The sequence below is a fragment of the Parasteatoda tepidariorum genome, chromosome 10 (assembly GCF_982258835.1).
Source record: "Parasteatoda tepidariorum strain Cologne lab strain chromosome 10, Ptep-v5.0, whole genome shotgun sequence".
NCBI lineage: Eukaryota > Metazoa > Arthropoda > Arachnida > Araneae > Theridiidae > Parasteatoda > Parasteatoda tepidariorum.
The window spans coordinates 72,491,988-72,508,318 of record NC_141764.1 but is presented as its reverse complement, the minus strand read 5'-3'; the positions used below and the strand labels follow the sequence as shown (position 1 = coordinate 72,508,318).

The 16,331-nt window shown below is 28.9% G+C and overlaps 1 protein-coding gene across 1 annotated transcript; it reads right to left on the bottom strand.

The window, feature by feature from the left end:
* Nucleotides 1–6,158: 6,158 nt before the first annotated feature.
* Nucleotides 6,159–11,804, bottom strand: LOC122271323 (uncharacterized). The gene has a single exon (XM_087152975.1). It carries the CDS (start codon nucleotides 8,472–8,474, stop codon nucleotides 7,035–7,037), a length of 1,440 nt encoding a protein of 479 aa, XP_087009101.1. The 5' UTR covers nucleotides 8,475–11,804; the 3' UTR covers nucleotides 6,159–7,034.
* Between the last annotated feature and the right edge of the window lie 4,527 nt (nucleotides 11,805–16,331).

The window sequence follows — 16,331 nt, the reverse complement described above, 5'->3', positions numbered from 1 at the left end:
AGAATTGTTCTGCAGGGGCAAGAAAAATCTGAATACTTTGGGGTTGGAGACTGAACATCCTTTGCTTGTTCACAGAGATTAATATATCTTTCCCGAGCACAAAAAAAAAAAAAACTATTATAATTTCTTGAGGGGAAAAAAAATCATAAATTTTGTGTTACGCATTAAATTTTTAAACGCGCCAAATTTCAATCAATGTGGTTTTCTGATCGTTTTTTTCGGTGGTTATCACTACGAATTTCCAAAGATTTAAAAAACCCCGAGAATTTTAATACGGCAGAATTATGATACGTGAATTTTCAAATTTTAGTAATAATTTTATTTTTAACAAGCGGTTATTTCAGAAAATCAGCTTCATGCAATTACTGTGGAGTGAGACAGGACATTAAACATCTAATTAAGCACTGTCCAAGATTCCGGGTACTTCGTGGAACCCACATGAATAACTGCGAAGAGGAACACCAATTCTTTGCGTTATTGACCTGCAGGAAAATTGTGACTCAAATTATTAAACTAACCCTCGAGGTCATTTTAGCCCCAGATCAACTGACTCCAGTCATGAACCAACAATAGAGCATGTCATCGTAAATTTTTTAACTAATCAACTTTTAGCCTTAAATTTTGAAATTTTATCTACTTTTAATAAGCGGTTTATTTTAGTCTAATTCACAGTCAATCCAACAAGTGACTTTTCGATTGCTTTTTCAGAGGTTATCGTCGGATTTCCACGTGTTTCTTAAAATGTATCTCGTATCATCAATACCCATAAATTAGAAGTCACATTAAAATACGAGAAATGAGAGCTATAGCTCATCTAACCTAGCAACCCCTTAAGAGCATCTACACTCGGACAAGGAGTGATTATTGAAGCTGTAATTAACCCCAGGAGGTAATGTGAGGGGTGAAATCTAGAGGCAGATTTATTTACTAGTAATTTGAGGGGGGGGGAGGGTAGATCTGACCATTCATTTCATATCTTGAAGGCAATAGTTTCTTTCCAAGAATAGAACACACTGTCAATGTCACACCAAAGTCATATTTCCATTCATGCGGTTCAAATATTACGGCTTTCTTAAAACTTGAAATACGGGTTTCCAGTCACCTGGTGGCTTCTTACAAAAAGTAAAAATTTATCGCAATTGTAAAAGTAGTGCCAAATTGAAATTTCGAAGAGTGTTTAAAATTTCTTTTCATTTGGAAATTCATTTATATAATGGGTACCACAAGCGTGGGCTATCGCGATTTCTTGCTTGTTTACAAAGCTTTCCATCTGAAAGAAAATGCTCCAAATGGAATGATTTGCCGTTGCGGGCTTGAAAAAGAGGATACTGTTTTTTCTACAGATGAGGAAAGATATATTATGAGTGGTTTTTTTGAAATAGAATTTATAATGGTACCAGCAAATGAGGATGATATTTCATCAACTAAAAAGCTGAAAAAGATTTTTCGTGATATGTCACCTTACAAGAGCTTACACACTCGAATACGCCATCTGGTTCACTTTATTTAGCTCTGAAATTTAATTGAAGAGTGAATAATGTGCTTCGCTCCTTCAGAAATTCAGTCATTCGTGAAAATGATGTTTCTTTTTTTTACTTAAAAGTGTAATATTATTTTTTGAATTATAGCTATTCGAAATAAAATTGGGAAGCTGGATAACGAGAAAGACTAATGAAAATTTAAAAAAATCTTTTGAAAAACCTGATGATATTGAGAAATTATGTTATATACTTTTGAAATATTTAAAAAATTGAAAGTATAAACTGAATGAAATATATTTAAAGAATTTAAATTATTCTAACAAAATACAGAGAAAACCATTAACAAAAATATCCTTAACATAAACAACGTAAAAGCTAAATTCCGATGAAAATTAAATCTAAAAAAAAAATATTTACAATAAAACAAAAAATAAGACTAATCCGTAAATTTTCACTTTTAACTGACCAATTATAATGTGAAAAGGCAATAGCTTTCTTTAATCTTTGCTTTTATCACTTTTAGTAAAAAATTTGATACAAAAGAAAAACTAAATATAAATCACTACTAAATGGATATTCAATTATTTCAATGATTTTTTATAAAATTGAACAATATTTTAAACATTTTTTTTTAAGAATCGGGTGTCAATGTCGACTATGAATTTTTGTTTGCTTCTTCGAAATGAACTATTGTTATAATTAATAATTTTAGTTGAGATTCCACAAAATTGTCAGAAAATCGTATGAATATTTGGATCTTAAGGCGAGGAATTTCAAATTAAAATAAATTAAAAACAAATTAGTTATAGAACTTTAAAAATTGGATATGATGAATTTAAAAACTGATGATAAAAACAACGTGCGACATTTATGTTAATTGATTATAAAAACAACAATCTTAATGCCGAAAGAGTTCTATTGATATTGACTATCAAAGAAAAAAAATTTAAAAGAAGCTATTAAGGATATAGGCCATCAAATAAAACAAAAATATTCTGATTCAGATTATTATTATATATACATATATTATTATTATGCAGAAAGTCAGGTATTATGGAATTAACAGGTCAGACACTGAAATTTGTATTTTGAAGGTTTTATAACATCAAAAAATGGATTTAATATAAAATTAAGACTTTGACGAAAGTATATCTCTGTCATGGTTACCATATGATATAGCAAAATTAAAAAAAAAAAAAAAAGCATTTGGAGCAGATGTAGTAAATTTATTGTTTTTTTAATTGGAAATAATGCTAAATTGTTTCATATTTCTAAAGTGCATTTAGTAATTTTATCTTTGTAGTGTTATGTGATGTTACTTTTCATAATTTGTATGTTTTATATAAGCTTAAACTTCATAATGTTGTTTAGTATTGTATTATTTTTGTCTCCCTTGTGGGGATTGTACTACCCGGGACGTGCCATCCTTGAATGAAGGGCAATATTACAAATTTGTAAAAAATGTGTATTATTTTGCAAATATCCTTTTGTCATTAAGCTAAACATCTCAGATCTTAAATAAACAGTTTAATTGCAAAATTTATTTTAAAAAAAGTCGCGACTTTTTTGCCAACAAAATTATAGTTCTAGAAAATTCGTGTTTTGAAGCGATAAAACTAATTTTTGCGCGAGTTATACGAGAAATCTCTAGAATCACGTCAAAAATTCCGAGGGCTGCCTCTCCAAGCCTATATAAATAGGAGTGTGCTTTATAGTATCGGAGAACATTAGTCTGTTTGTGATTGTTCTGATTTGCGAGTCTCTAGTGAACCGTCTGAAATTTCAAGGTCTGTGATTTGTTGTATACTAGCCAGTTATTCATGCTGAAAATTGCTATATTTTCTGGAAAATTCTACCAATAAATTTCTGGGGTCTTAAGGACTGTTTTATTCATCTCCAACCCACTCAAACTTCTGTGCTTGGTACAATATATATTTATTTAATGGCGGGCACTTGCCATTGGCCTAAGAAATGCCAGAATTGCTACTATCTTTTCTTTACCCAGTAGGCGCCCGTGACTAAGCCACGGGGTTGGAGTGGCGTTGCCCACGTCATACAACCACGAACCCGTTTGCAGGACGGGTTTCAGCGAGTTAAAGTTACATCCATACCTACGGTGGGATTCGAACCCACAACCACTGGCCCTATAGTCCAGTACAGTAACATCACTAGACCAGTGATCGGCTATATATGTATAGATATTATCCAATATATCAAAAAGATGTAAATAAAAATATAATAAAAATGGTTGCTGTTTGCTACGTTGCCCTAACGAAAATTGACACTTTTTTCGTTTAAAGATACGTTTTATTGTTGATGGCAGCTGATGAATTACGACTTTTGATCATATTTTTATTATTTATATCTTTTTGTTCAAAAAAATATGCGTTTAGGTCTAAAACATTTTTTTATTCCACCAATTGGTGTAACGTATATAAAAGTCGAATCTAGTTGTATTTCTATTCTTTAAACTTTGAATGATCCAGTCATATTTAGGATGTCTGTTAAAAGCATTTAAATTTCTTTTTCTTTCACATTTTACTAACATTTATAGATAATTCAGGGGCCTTATTACTTGTTTTGGCTTCAAGGGTCATTCGCATTGAATCCTATTGCCCTAAGCATACATATGTAGGTTTAAAAAATAGATATTATATCAGGGTTCATACAGAGATCAGAAGAAGACATCCAAGGAGTCCAAAATTTTAAGGACTTATCAAAAATTTAAAAACTTTGCGTTAAAGATAACTATAGTTTTTTTTTTTTTAAAAATTAAAAAGCAGTTATTATGAGGATTTATGTATTGCAAAAATGTACATTTTGCATATTTTTTCTCTAACCCTTTTGGAATAAATTTTGACTTTGTCAAACTTCATCAAGAAAAATAAATAAAGTTATCACTTTTACGCATAAATACATTTTTCAGTTTCAAATATTGTAATAAATCTTGTTATAGTACATAGTACAGATGTTAAAGATTAACATAAAAACCTAACAATCTTATATTTTTAAATTTGAATACACAAAAAAAATCTAAGGCATTTTATACAAAAAAAAATAAGAATAAAAATCACAGTAAATTATTAAGTTTGCTTGTAACATGTAAAATTAAAATTATTTGCTGTAAATTTTTTTTTTCTTTTAAAATTTTCTTCTTAAACTATTAGATTTTGACAGCTAAGTCACATCATTTCGTTCCCCTGCTTGGACAGCAAATTCATCAGCGGACTTAGTAAGTTCATCTATGCAATACAATAATCTAAGGAGTTTCTAAGGACTAATTTGGAAATCTAAGTAGTTCCAAGTACTCCTTGGAAAATTTTTTATTTCCAAGGAGTATAAGGAGTCTGTACGAACCCTGTATTATATTCAAGTATGAATCACAATTGCGCGTAATCTCATGCAATGGAAGTTCTCCCTAGTTACGAATTTTAATATCTATATAATCGATTAAATTTTTTTATTTTCAACTTATGTTATTCGTCTTTTCCAAAATAAATGTGTAAAGTTATAGCTAGAAAACTTATGCGTACTTAGTATTTTATTTTCAGTTTATTGAATATTTTGTTTAAAGTTATCTAAAAAAATAAATATTACTTTAATTTTTTTAAAATGAGTTAAATTTTCATTGCAACTTTTTTTTATGCTATTGAATTTCTTGTAAATATCAGATGGTAAGTATGTTTTAAATTAATCGTTTCCTTAAAAAACTAATATTTAACAATAAAATAACAAGAACTAACTTATCACCCTATAATATCAGTAAATCCAAAATACCGTAAAATGTAAGAAAAAAAATTCTCTGATCTAACATGTATTTTTGAAAGCATTCAAGTTTTATTTAAGAAAAATTGCCTTAAATTGGAAATGCATTTTAAATTGTTCATGACTACATGCATAACTTTCAGTTCGAATTTTTAAAGTAGTTTGTTTCATAAAACTTTATGTAATTGGTTATTTATTTGAAATTCAGTAACCTATTTATAAAGATTTTTAAGAAAAAATTTTTAGGCTTATTTTTTGAATTATAATTAGCTTTTAGTTATAAATTATTAGTTATAAAAACTGACATCTGAATTAAAAATATCAGCTGATAAGTATCTTTAGTATACTATCTAAACATTTTGAGTATTCATAATTAAGAGCATTTGATAGGAAAATTAGTATGTTATCTGCAATGCTGAACACAATATGGGATTTATAACATAATGCAGAATATTATTTTATAATACTTAATAAGTTCATTAGAATTTTAATATAAAGCCTACTAATTTTTTGTGTAAAACATTGAAACTCTTTTTTTAGAAAAATTTCATAACATATTCATTACATTAATTTTTACTTTTATTACATCATTTATTCAAAAATTATTTATGCTTTATAAATAATATTATGATTTTAACTAAAGTAGGTAACCCAAAGGTGAGCAGTGCTCTTAAGGTAGACCACCTCCGAAAAAAAAAAAGAATCAAAATTATTTTTAATCACTACATAGTGCTGCTGCATTATAAAAAATCCACAAGCAGAGCAAGTCGCTGAATTTGAATCGTTTAGTATAATACCGCATCATTGTATGTAGACATTTTACTTTTTAAAAGAAGCTGCCTGCTCTAACTTTCAGATCAAGAGATATTTAGATTACATTTGTTTAATTTCACAGAACATTGAATCATGAAATATTTTCGAAAGTTTATTTCTTACTTTTTGATCATTATGTTATAATACAAAGTCTAATATTAAATGACGTGCATTTTCTTGTAACCATAAACAGAATAATACAATATACAGAATAACATATACCATATACAGAATAAAAAAAATACAATAATTTGTTCATAAAATATACAATTGCTTCATAAATTATACAATAGACGATTAGACAATTATACAATATAATAGACCTTCAAATGCGATTAATAAAATTTATTTCAATAGTAATCATTTTAAAAAAACTAATATTTCTATAACATAAATATAAGATTTATAAAATGATGAAAACTTATATAAATTTAGATTTAAGAACAAGATATTGATTTTATGAAGCAAATATTACTTTATCTATATTTTTCATACTTGCAGTTAAACCAAATTTACTTCAAAACATTCATTAAATAAAAGATGTTACATGCAATTTTAATTAAAGGTTGCTATTTAATTTTTTTTATTAATATTAAAAAATATTATCTACAACTCAGGATTCTCATGCTAAGAGAATAAAAAACAATCTATAACCAGTGACCAAGGTTACAACTTCTACTAAGATGTGTTTACAACAATGCATTTTAATTTTAATCCACACCTTTTCAATACTGGAGCTTATTTTACAGACATTAAATAAGAGTAAAAACAGAAAAATACAATGAAAACTGCATTATAAAATATTTTAAGAAGAAAAAAATTTCAGCTTCATTCAAATGTGTTAAGTCCAATGACACTTCTGTGAAATTTTTTACTTGTAATGGAAGCAAAAAAAAAGTGTTTCCTCATTGAGAAATGTTCAATCAGTCACTTTTTACTTATGCTGCAAAAATGAATGCACCAGTTTCATACTGGTTACTTATCAGTATGCAGACGACGGTGTCGAGTTAAATGACCTCTATCTGAAAATCGCTGATTACATACACTACAAGAATAAGGTTTCTCACCAGTATGAAGACGACTATGTCGAGTCAAATAACTTCTATCTGAAAATCGCTTATTACATACACTACAAGAATAAGGCTTCTCACTAGTATGAATGCGACTATGTAGAGTCAAACTAGATCTTGTTGAAAATCTCTTATTACATGTACTACAAGAATAAGGCTTCTCACCTGTATGAACACGACTATGCTGAGTCAAATTAGAACTAGTTGAACATCTTTTATCACATATACTACAAGAATAAGGCTTCTCACCAGTATGAACACGACTGTGTTCAGTCAATTGACCGCTTTGAGTAAATTTTTTATTACATATACTACAAGAATAAGGTTTCTCACCAGTATGAATGCGACTATGTAGAGTCAAACTAGATCTTGTTGAAAATCTCTTATTACATGTACTACAAGAATAAGGCTTCTCACTAGTATGAATGCGACTATGTAGAGTCAAACTAGATCTTGTTGAAAATCTCTTATTACATGTACTACAAGAATAAGGCTTCTCACTAGTATGAATACGACTGTGTTCAGTCAATTGACCGCTTTGAGAAAAACTTTTATTACATATACTACAAGAATAAGGTTTCTCACCAGTATGAATGCGACTATGTAGAGTCAAACTAGATCTTGTTGAAAATTTCTTATTACATGTACTACAAGAATAAGGCTTCTCACCAGTATGAACACGACTATGTTCAGTCAAATAAGATCGAGTTAAAAATCTCTTATTGCATATACTACAAGAATAAGGCTTCTCACCTGTATGAACACGACTATGCTGAGTCAAATTAGAACTAGTTGAACATCTTTTATCACATATACTACAAGAATAAGGCTTCTCACCAGTATGAACACGACTGTGTTCAGTCAATCGACTTCTTTGTGTAAAACTCTTATCGCATACACTACAAGAATAAGGTTTCTCACCACTATGAATACGACTATGTAGAGTCAAATTAGATCTTGTTGAAAATCTCTTATTACATGTACTACAAGAATAAGGTTTCTCACCAGTATGAACACGACTGTGTTCAGTCAATAGACTTCTTTGTGTAAAACTCTTATCGCATACACTACAAGAATAAGGTTTCTCACCAGTATGAATACGACTGTGTACAGTCAGTTGACCTCTTTGTCTAAAACTCTTATTACATGTACTACAAGAATAAGGTTTCTCACCAGTATGAATAAGAGTATGTTGAGTCAAATGACCTTTTAATGAAAATCTCTTATAACATATACTACAAGAATAAGGCTTTTCACCTGTATGAACACGATAATGTTCAGTCAGTAGACTTCTACGTGAAAAACTCTTATTACATATACTGCAAGAATAAGGTTTCTCACCCATATTATCACGATTGGGCTTAGTGAGATCTCTCTGTGAAAAACTCTTATTGTACTCTTTTTACGTTGCAAGAATAGGATTTCTCACAAGTAAGAAATTCACAATGTTTAGTGAGACTACTTCTTTTTGAAAAAATCTAGTTATATATATTACAAGAATAACATTAAACAAGAATTACATCCTGTGCACATCTCACAGGATAAAAAACACTTTTACAGTATATATTTACTTTTCTGAGAAAAAATTTAATCATAAGTGTAGATAAATTGTGTGTAGTTGAGTAAGATCTCTAGAATAACAATCATGAATATGCTGCAAGAAATGAAGACATATAATCACTTTGCAATGACATTAAAATAGAAATGCATAAATATAAGAAAAAATATAGATTTTCTATTAAAAATAAAATTTTTGGTTTTATTTTTATTTGAAACAAATAGCTATTACTAGATAATGGAAAAATAATTAGTCATTAATTAAAATGAAGGCAATAATTCAAAATAATTTTCACTACAAAAGTCATTTAATAGCATAAAGAGGACTTCAATAACACATGATTCAAAATAATCATGTTGTATCAAAAATTTTTAAATAAGCGAAATGAAATACTGCAGAAGTATGATCACTTTATAACAAGAATATGATTTATTAATAGGAGCAACTGTGAAAGGATCAATTTAAATTATATTGAGATGCAAAATTTTTTTCTCATAAGCTTTAATAATATTTCTATATTACCATACATACAAAACTAAATTAAATTATTTCACTTTTTTTTTACACAAAAAATGCAGAAACAATGAACCTCTTTATGTAGGAAATTCCTTTAAATTTAATACACTATGAATGAATGCATTCTTCAATAGAAGAAAGTTTAGAAGAAATTTGGGTCCTTTAGCAGACTCTTCACAAACTATCTTTTCATGTAAACAGACCCTTCTCAAAATAATTTATCGTTTAATCGGATCTTCACAAATTTGTTTATCATCATTATTGATTTGTTAATCCAATTAACCCTTCCCGGGGGAGGGGGACGAAAGTTTTCCAAGTTTCCCTAAGTTTAAATTCCAAATGTAGTATTCTAAGAAAATATTTCTACTTTTACAAGCATCGGGTGCATATTGATATTAAATGATTTTTTTTTTTTTTGTAAACAAATAATTGATCAATTTATATTTATTCATAAAATTAATTAATAGAATATTATGTAGATAAAAATTAATTTCTGGCAATTTTTTAAATAAAATATTATAAATTTAAGAATTGTTTAAGTTTACTTAATGTGTAACACATTAAAAGAGATACATTACTAAGTTGTATTATTTAAAATACGTCAATTAAAATTATTAAAAATGTGAGTAATTTTGTTTCTATTATTCGTCTGAAACGAATATTCTGTGTTGAGCAGTATGGGCTAAATACCAAATATTTATATGTTGAATCTCTAATTTAGTAGCAGCAATTGTTGAGTAGAATCTTGTATCTTTTTACAATTTAAAAACTTCTTGAAAGAGTTTTTAGCAATAACAGGATCCTATTTGCAGGAATTCACAAAAGCAGGACCCTTCCTGAAAGAATGTGACTTAACGCTTATTTTATATTCACAAATTATGAGTAGTTTTTTCAGAATTTTACAAAAACAGGACCTTTCACAAAATGTCTTGACAGACCCCTGGTAATACTATTTACTATTATGAACATGAAATTATCCAATTAGACTTCATTTACAATTTATTTCACATGCACATTGCAAGAATATGGTAAAATATATATTTTCAAGTCAGACAATATTTTTTTTATACTTTTACTGATTTAAAAGGTTTGACATTACAAATATAGATATATATTAAAATAAATTGCTAACTTTTGCATCACTGTTTCATCATACATGATAAATGCATGTTCTTATAAATTAACATACATATGAGAAGGTCAAGAAAATTTAATTTTATTTAACAATTTTTAAATTGCACAAACTGCATATAAAAAATATTCTCTCAGTGTTAACAAGAAAGTCACAATCTCAATTACTTGTATATAAATATCAAATTACAAGTGCTTTATGAATGTAAAAGACAGTTTAATCAACTGCAATAACAATCTATTTACAACTCTTTAATAATGCACTTCACCGAAAAGTACATCTAAAGTGTTAGTTAGATTATTGCAAATTAATTCCATTCTTCATGATTAATTTATCATGCCTTATTAAATAAATTATTTCTATATTACAATCACAAAACATTTAAATGAATTGAATTTACTTCTTGTTGCTACTTTTTATTCAGAACAATCATTAACTGCACTTGGAAACTTTTAAGGAAAGAGCAAATATTAAATTTCTATGATATTTTTCTCTTAGAACTTCATTGCAACTATGTCTCATACTTTGCCCACATACTTTTTACCATTAGTGTCACAACAAAGAATGTTACTGTCAACATAGAAAGATATTGCCTTCAATAATATCTCCTTCTGCCAGGAAGCATTTAACATATAGGCATGAAAAGTTTGTTAATTACATGAATCGAAAAGAAAACACGTTCTTTTAATATTTAGGCACGCACAGCAGAAATTGTATTTTCTGTCAGCACGAAGAAAATGTTATTTTATCATTCCATCGATTTTTGTTTTCAGTATAAAGAAGCTATATCATATGAATATGATCTGCATGGAAATAACCCTTTTAAAGCTCTTTCTATAGATTTACAATTATAAGAGTGCAATTCACACATTAATAAGGGTTTTGGATACGCAGTCTTATAAATTTGAGAATAAGAGTTTTATTACATCTTGTCCCCAAGTACGAATAAATCTTCTAAATCCAAATAGCCCATTAAGTGAAATACATATCAAAAATAATATCAATAAACGCTTCTTTAATTAAGTTGCGAAAGTCTTCATCAGTTTAAGCAAGGTAGAGTTCAACAGTGGCGGTTATTGATTGATTGATTGTAGATTTTAAGACTATGGCGAGCTTATAGCTCTGTATTTCCATTAATGTAGTTTAGGGTGGAGGTCTGATAGATAGCTGTTGCTGTTGTTGTAGTTCAATGGGCTATTCGCGATAGCAACGCTCGTGTACACCCTCTAGCGGGAGCCTGAAAATATAGGGTTCCAGCATAACCATTGGCAATGACGGACGCCATTTTCCTAGCGGCAAATAAGAAGCAAAATTTCCCTAAGGAAAAAGTAGAAGAACTTGAAAAAACTAACCAGAACATGCCAAACATCGAAGCAGAACACGCCAAGCATTTGAAGAACAATTTCTCAATAATTTTTACCTTTTTATTACCAACAACATAACTTCTGATTTCAAGATCACTTGCTGTTACAGATGTGTGTATTAAGGTAAAATAATTTTTTCTCTCTCTTCAATTCATTACAAATTAAAGTGATGCCAACATTCCTTTCGTCATTCCAATGAATAAATGTGAATTCAGAACGTACAGAACTGCAGTTATAGAATATTCCTCTTTATTGAATAGTATATATTTCTGTATCTATATAATTTCGAAAACAACAATAAAGAATCATCAAATTACTTAAAATAGTATCATTTGTGCTGATTATTAATACATTTTTATCGTTTTCTTGCTAAGTATTTTTTAGTTTTGACAGAATAATTTCAACTAGAATTCAGCTATTCTGTTTTTAAGCTACATATTCAAATTCATATCGAGATTTACAATTCGCGATCGCAACGCTCGAGTACGCCGTCTAGCGGGAGCCTGTAAATATCAGACATTAATTTATCACGTTTTCATTTAGTTCCATCAAAATCATTGACTGAATCAGACGCCATTTTTTAGCAGCAAATAAGAAACAAAATTTCCCTAAGGAAAAGGCCGAAGAACTTGAAAAAAATCTCCAGAATATTAGTAAATCCTTCAGGAACAGAACACGCCAAACATTTGAAGAAAAATTCCTCAATAATTTTTAATTTCTATTATCAACAAACTTGCAACTGATGACTTCCGATTTCGGATACTGTTACAGATGTGTGTATTAAGGTAAAATGCATTTCTTCTGTCTTCAATTCATTACGAATTAAAGTGAAGTCAACATTGCTTTCGTCATTCCAGTGAATAAATATGAATTCAGAACATACAGAATTGTAATAGTTACAGCATATTCCTCTTCGTTACAGAATAGTATATATTTCTGTATTCATATAATTCGGAAAACAACAATAAAAAATTATCCAAGTTACTTCAAATAGTGCCATTTGTGCTGATTCTTAATTAATTTTAATCGTTTTCTTGGTAAGTATTTTTTAGTTTTGAAAGAATAAGTTCAACTAGAATTCAGCTATTCTGTTTTTAGCTACATATTCAAATTCATATCAATTATAAAACTTTGCTGTGTAGTATGTTATCTAAAAGTAATGAAGGGATAAACTATGTATCTCTTATTTGAGAATAAAGTTTTCAAACAAGGAACTTATCATTTTGGAATTCTCCGGGAATTATAAATCAGGTAAGTGCAATGATTTTTACAATAAAAAATTTGCTTGTAAATAATTTTTTTCATTTGATGATGGTTCTCTACAGAATGGTTTTTTACGTCTGATTAAGAACTATAAGAATAATAAAAAAAGAAACAATATGAAAGTTTTTATTTCAATGTAAAGAATTCTTAAAATCGTTTTTTTATCCTAAGAATTCTTTATTTTCCGTTTTTTAGTTTATAATTTTTTGATAAAAATTGTTCTCAAAATACTTTTTTTGAAATATTAAATGGTATAACATTATGTGTTTATGTATACTTCTTGTATATTCCAATGTTTGAAGTAATATGATTTAGAAAAGTATGGAATAAAAATTCGGTACTTACGTATTAACGCCACCGCCGCTACAGATTTGGCGGTTTTTAAGTGCCGCCAATCTACACTTAAAATTTTTGCGACAATTCATAAAATAAAACACTTTATTTAAAATCAAAATAGTCAATCGGATTTCGGTGGAAAATGAGCCGATATAGAGTTTAGCATAGATTCAAAACAATCATATCGCCATATGAACTCTGATAAATAACATTCCAAATGAAATAACATTTCCAAAACGTACGTTTACCAATATAAAGTTTTATGTTGTGGGAATTGGTACATTTTCGTTTTTTCGGTGAAATATTTCCCTCCTGAAAAAATAAAATTGCATCTTGTTTTATTTTTGGCAAATCCCAAAGACGAATTTTCGTAGCACTAAAAATGGCGACAAAAAAGAATTGTTTTTTTTTTTGTTTTTTGTTTTTGTTTCGTCAGCATTCTTATTTTACGTTTCTTAGTTTCTAAATAATGATTTTTATTGAAACTAGAAATTTTTTGATAAACATTTTTGCAAAAAACTTAGTTTATAAAATTAAATTTCATAAAATTATGAGGCTTATGTATACTTTTTGTTCATTTTAATTTTTGAAGTAATATGATTCTTAAAACTATAGAATGTAAAGTTTAAATAGGCCTTTCATGCTATATCATTAAATTTAGTAATACTATTTCTCGGGCATTAGGTTTTAACTCTTATAAGAATATACATATTTTTTTCTGTTAATGTACAAATATTTTTCCGATGTGTTTTGGATATTCCTTCTCTAATAAAAAGCGATACCATTTCGTTTTCGTTTGCATAAGAAAGAATATCAAGCATTTTTCTTTTTTAAATTTAATTAGCCACAATAAAGAAGGAACGTTGCAATGTTACGTGCTACATTAACGACGTCTCTAGAGTAACTGAATGACTGTTCATATAGAAATCGCAGGTATTAGTCTCATACAACAACGCCCCCTATAGTTTGTTGCGATCGCGAATTATAAAATTTTGATGTGCGGTATGTCATCTAAAAGCAATGAAGGGATAATCTATGCATATATATGCATACATTTAATTTGGAATTCTGCGAATTTATAAAATAGGTGAATATTATGATTTTCATAATAAAAAATTTGTTTGTAAATAATTATTTTTCTTATTTGATGATCGTTCTCCACAGAATGGTTTTTTACGTATGATTAAGAACTATAAGAATAAAGAAAAAAAGAAACAATATGAATGTTTTTTATTTCAACATGAGGAATTTTTAAAATCGTTTTTTATAATAAGAATTCTTTATTATACGTTTTTTAGTTTATAGTTTTTTGATAAAAATTGTTGTCAAAATACTTTTTTTGAAAAATTAAATGGTATAACATTATGTGTTTATGTATACTTCTGGTATAGTCTAATGTTTGAAGTAATATGATTCAGAAAAGTATGGAATAAAAATTCGGTACTTACGTAATAACGCCACCGCAGCTACAGATTTGGCGGTTTTTAAGTGCCGCCAATCTACACTTAAAATTTTTGCGACAAATCATAAAATAAAACACTTTATTTAAAATCAAAGTAGTCAATCAGATTTCGGTGGAAAATGGGCTGATATAGAGTTTAGCATAGATTCAAAATGATCTCTATTTTATTTCACCTGGTCGCCATATGAACTCTAATAAATATGATTCCAAATGAAATAACATTTCCAAAACGTGCGGTTGCTAAGATAAAGTTTCATGTCATGGGAATTTGTATATTTTCGTTTTTCCGGTAAAATATTTCGCTCCTGAAAAAACAAAATTGCATCTTGTTTTGTTTTTGGTGAGTCCCTAAGACGTAGCACTAAAAAATGGCGTCAAAAAAGAAATACTTTTTTTTTTGTTTGTTTCGTAAAGCATTCCTTATTTTACGTTTTTTAGTTTCTAAATAATGATTTTATTGAAACTTGAAATTTTTGATATAAATTGTTGTCAAAAAACTTTGTTTACAAAATTAAATTACATAAAATTATGAGGCTTTATATCCTACTTTTTGTTCATTTTAATTTTTGAAGTAATATGATTCTTAAAACTATGGAATGTAAAGTTTAAATGGGCCTTTCATGTTATATCATTAAATTTCGTAAAACTATTTCTCAGGTATTGGGCTTTAACTTTAATAAGAAGATACATATTTTTTTCTGGTTATTTACAAATATTTTCCGATGTGTTTTGGATGTTCCTTCTCTAAAAAAAAAAAAAAAAAAATAAAAAAAAAAAAAAAAAAAGACATACCATCTTGTTTTTGTTTGCATAAGAAAGAATATCAAACATTTTTCTTTTTTAAATTTAATAAGCCACAATAAAGAAGAAACGTTACAATGCTGCACGCTACATTAAAGACGTCTCAAGAGTAACTGAATGACTGTTGATATAGAAATCGCAGGCATTCGTCTCATACAACAACTCCCCCTATAGTTCGTTGCGATCGCGAATTGGCGAGGGTCTGGGAAGCATCCCTGAGGATGAATCGAAGACATGCCATCACAATTTTGATCCTCTGCAGAGGGGATGGCTCCTCCGCCTCGGTAGCCCGACGACCTGTACTCTAAATCAGTCACTTTACGGTAGAACAGTTTAACGAGGACCAATACCGCCCACCCTCGGTCTCAACGCAGGCTGACACATGAGGTCACCCACCCACGCACTGACCGCAGCCAGTTGTATGCTTGACTTCGGTGATCTGCAGGAAACCGTGTCTTAACGATCAGTTCCTTCAGGGACGTTCCAGGAGCAAGTGATCGTTTGTGTCGATCCATACGCAGTACGGCAGCTTAGGTTTTATATCAATTTACACTTGTGTAAAAACGGCGATCGAAATGGGCTGCAGGTGGCGAGGAAATCTCTACCTATGGCAACACTTTGCATGCTTTCCTCTTTAGCGTGTGGAGAGTCATAGAGGAAGGAAGTACGCTATTTTTTCTCTTGATTTTCATATAGATTAAAATCTTCTAACTTGGAAAACTATATGGAACTAAAAACTGCATTAAACATAGTTCCAAAGAAAAGTATCA

Coding starts and splice junctions, on each gene's coding strand:
- LOC122271323 (XM_087152975.1), bottom strand. CDS start 8,474: ATGGGTGAGAAACCTTATTCTTGCAGTATATGTAATAAGAGTTTTTCA.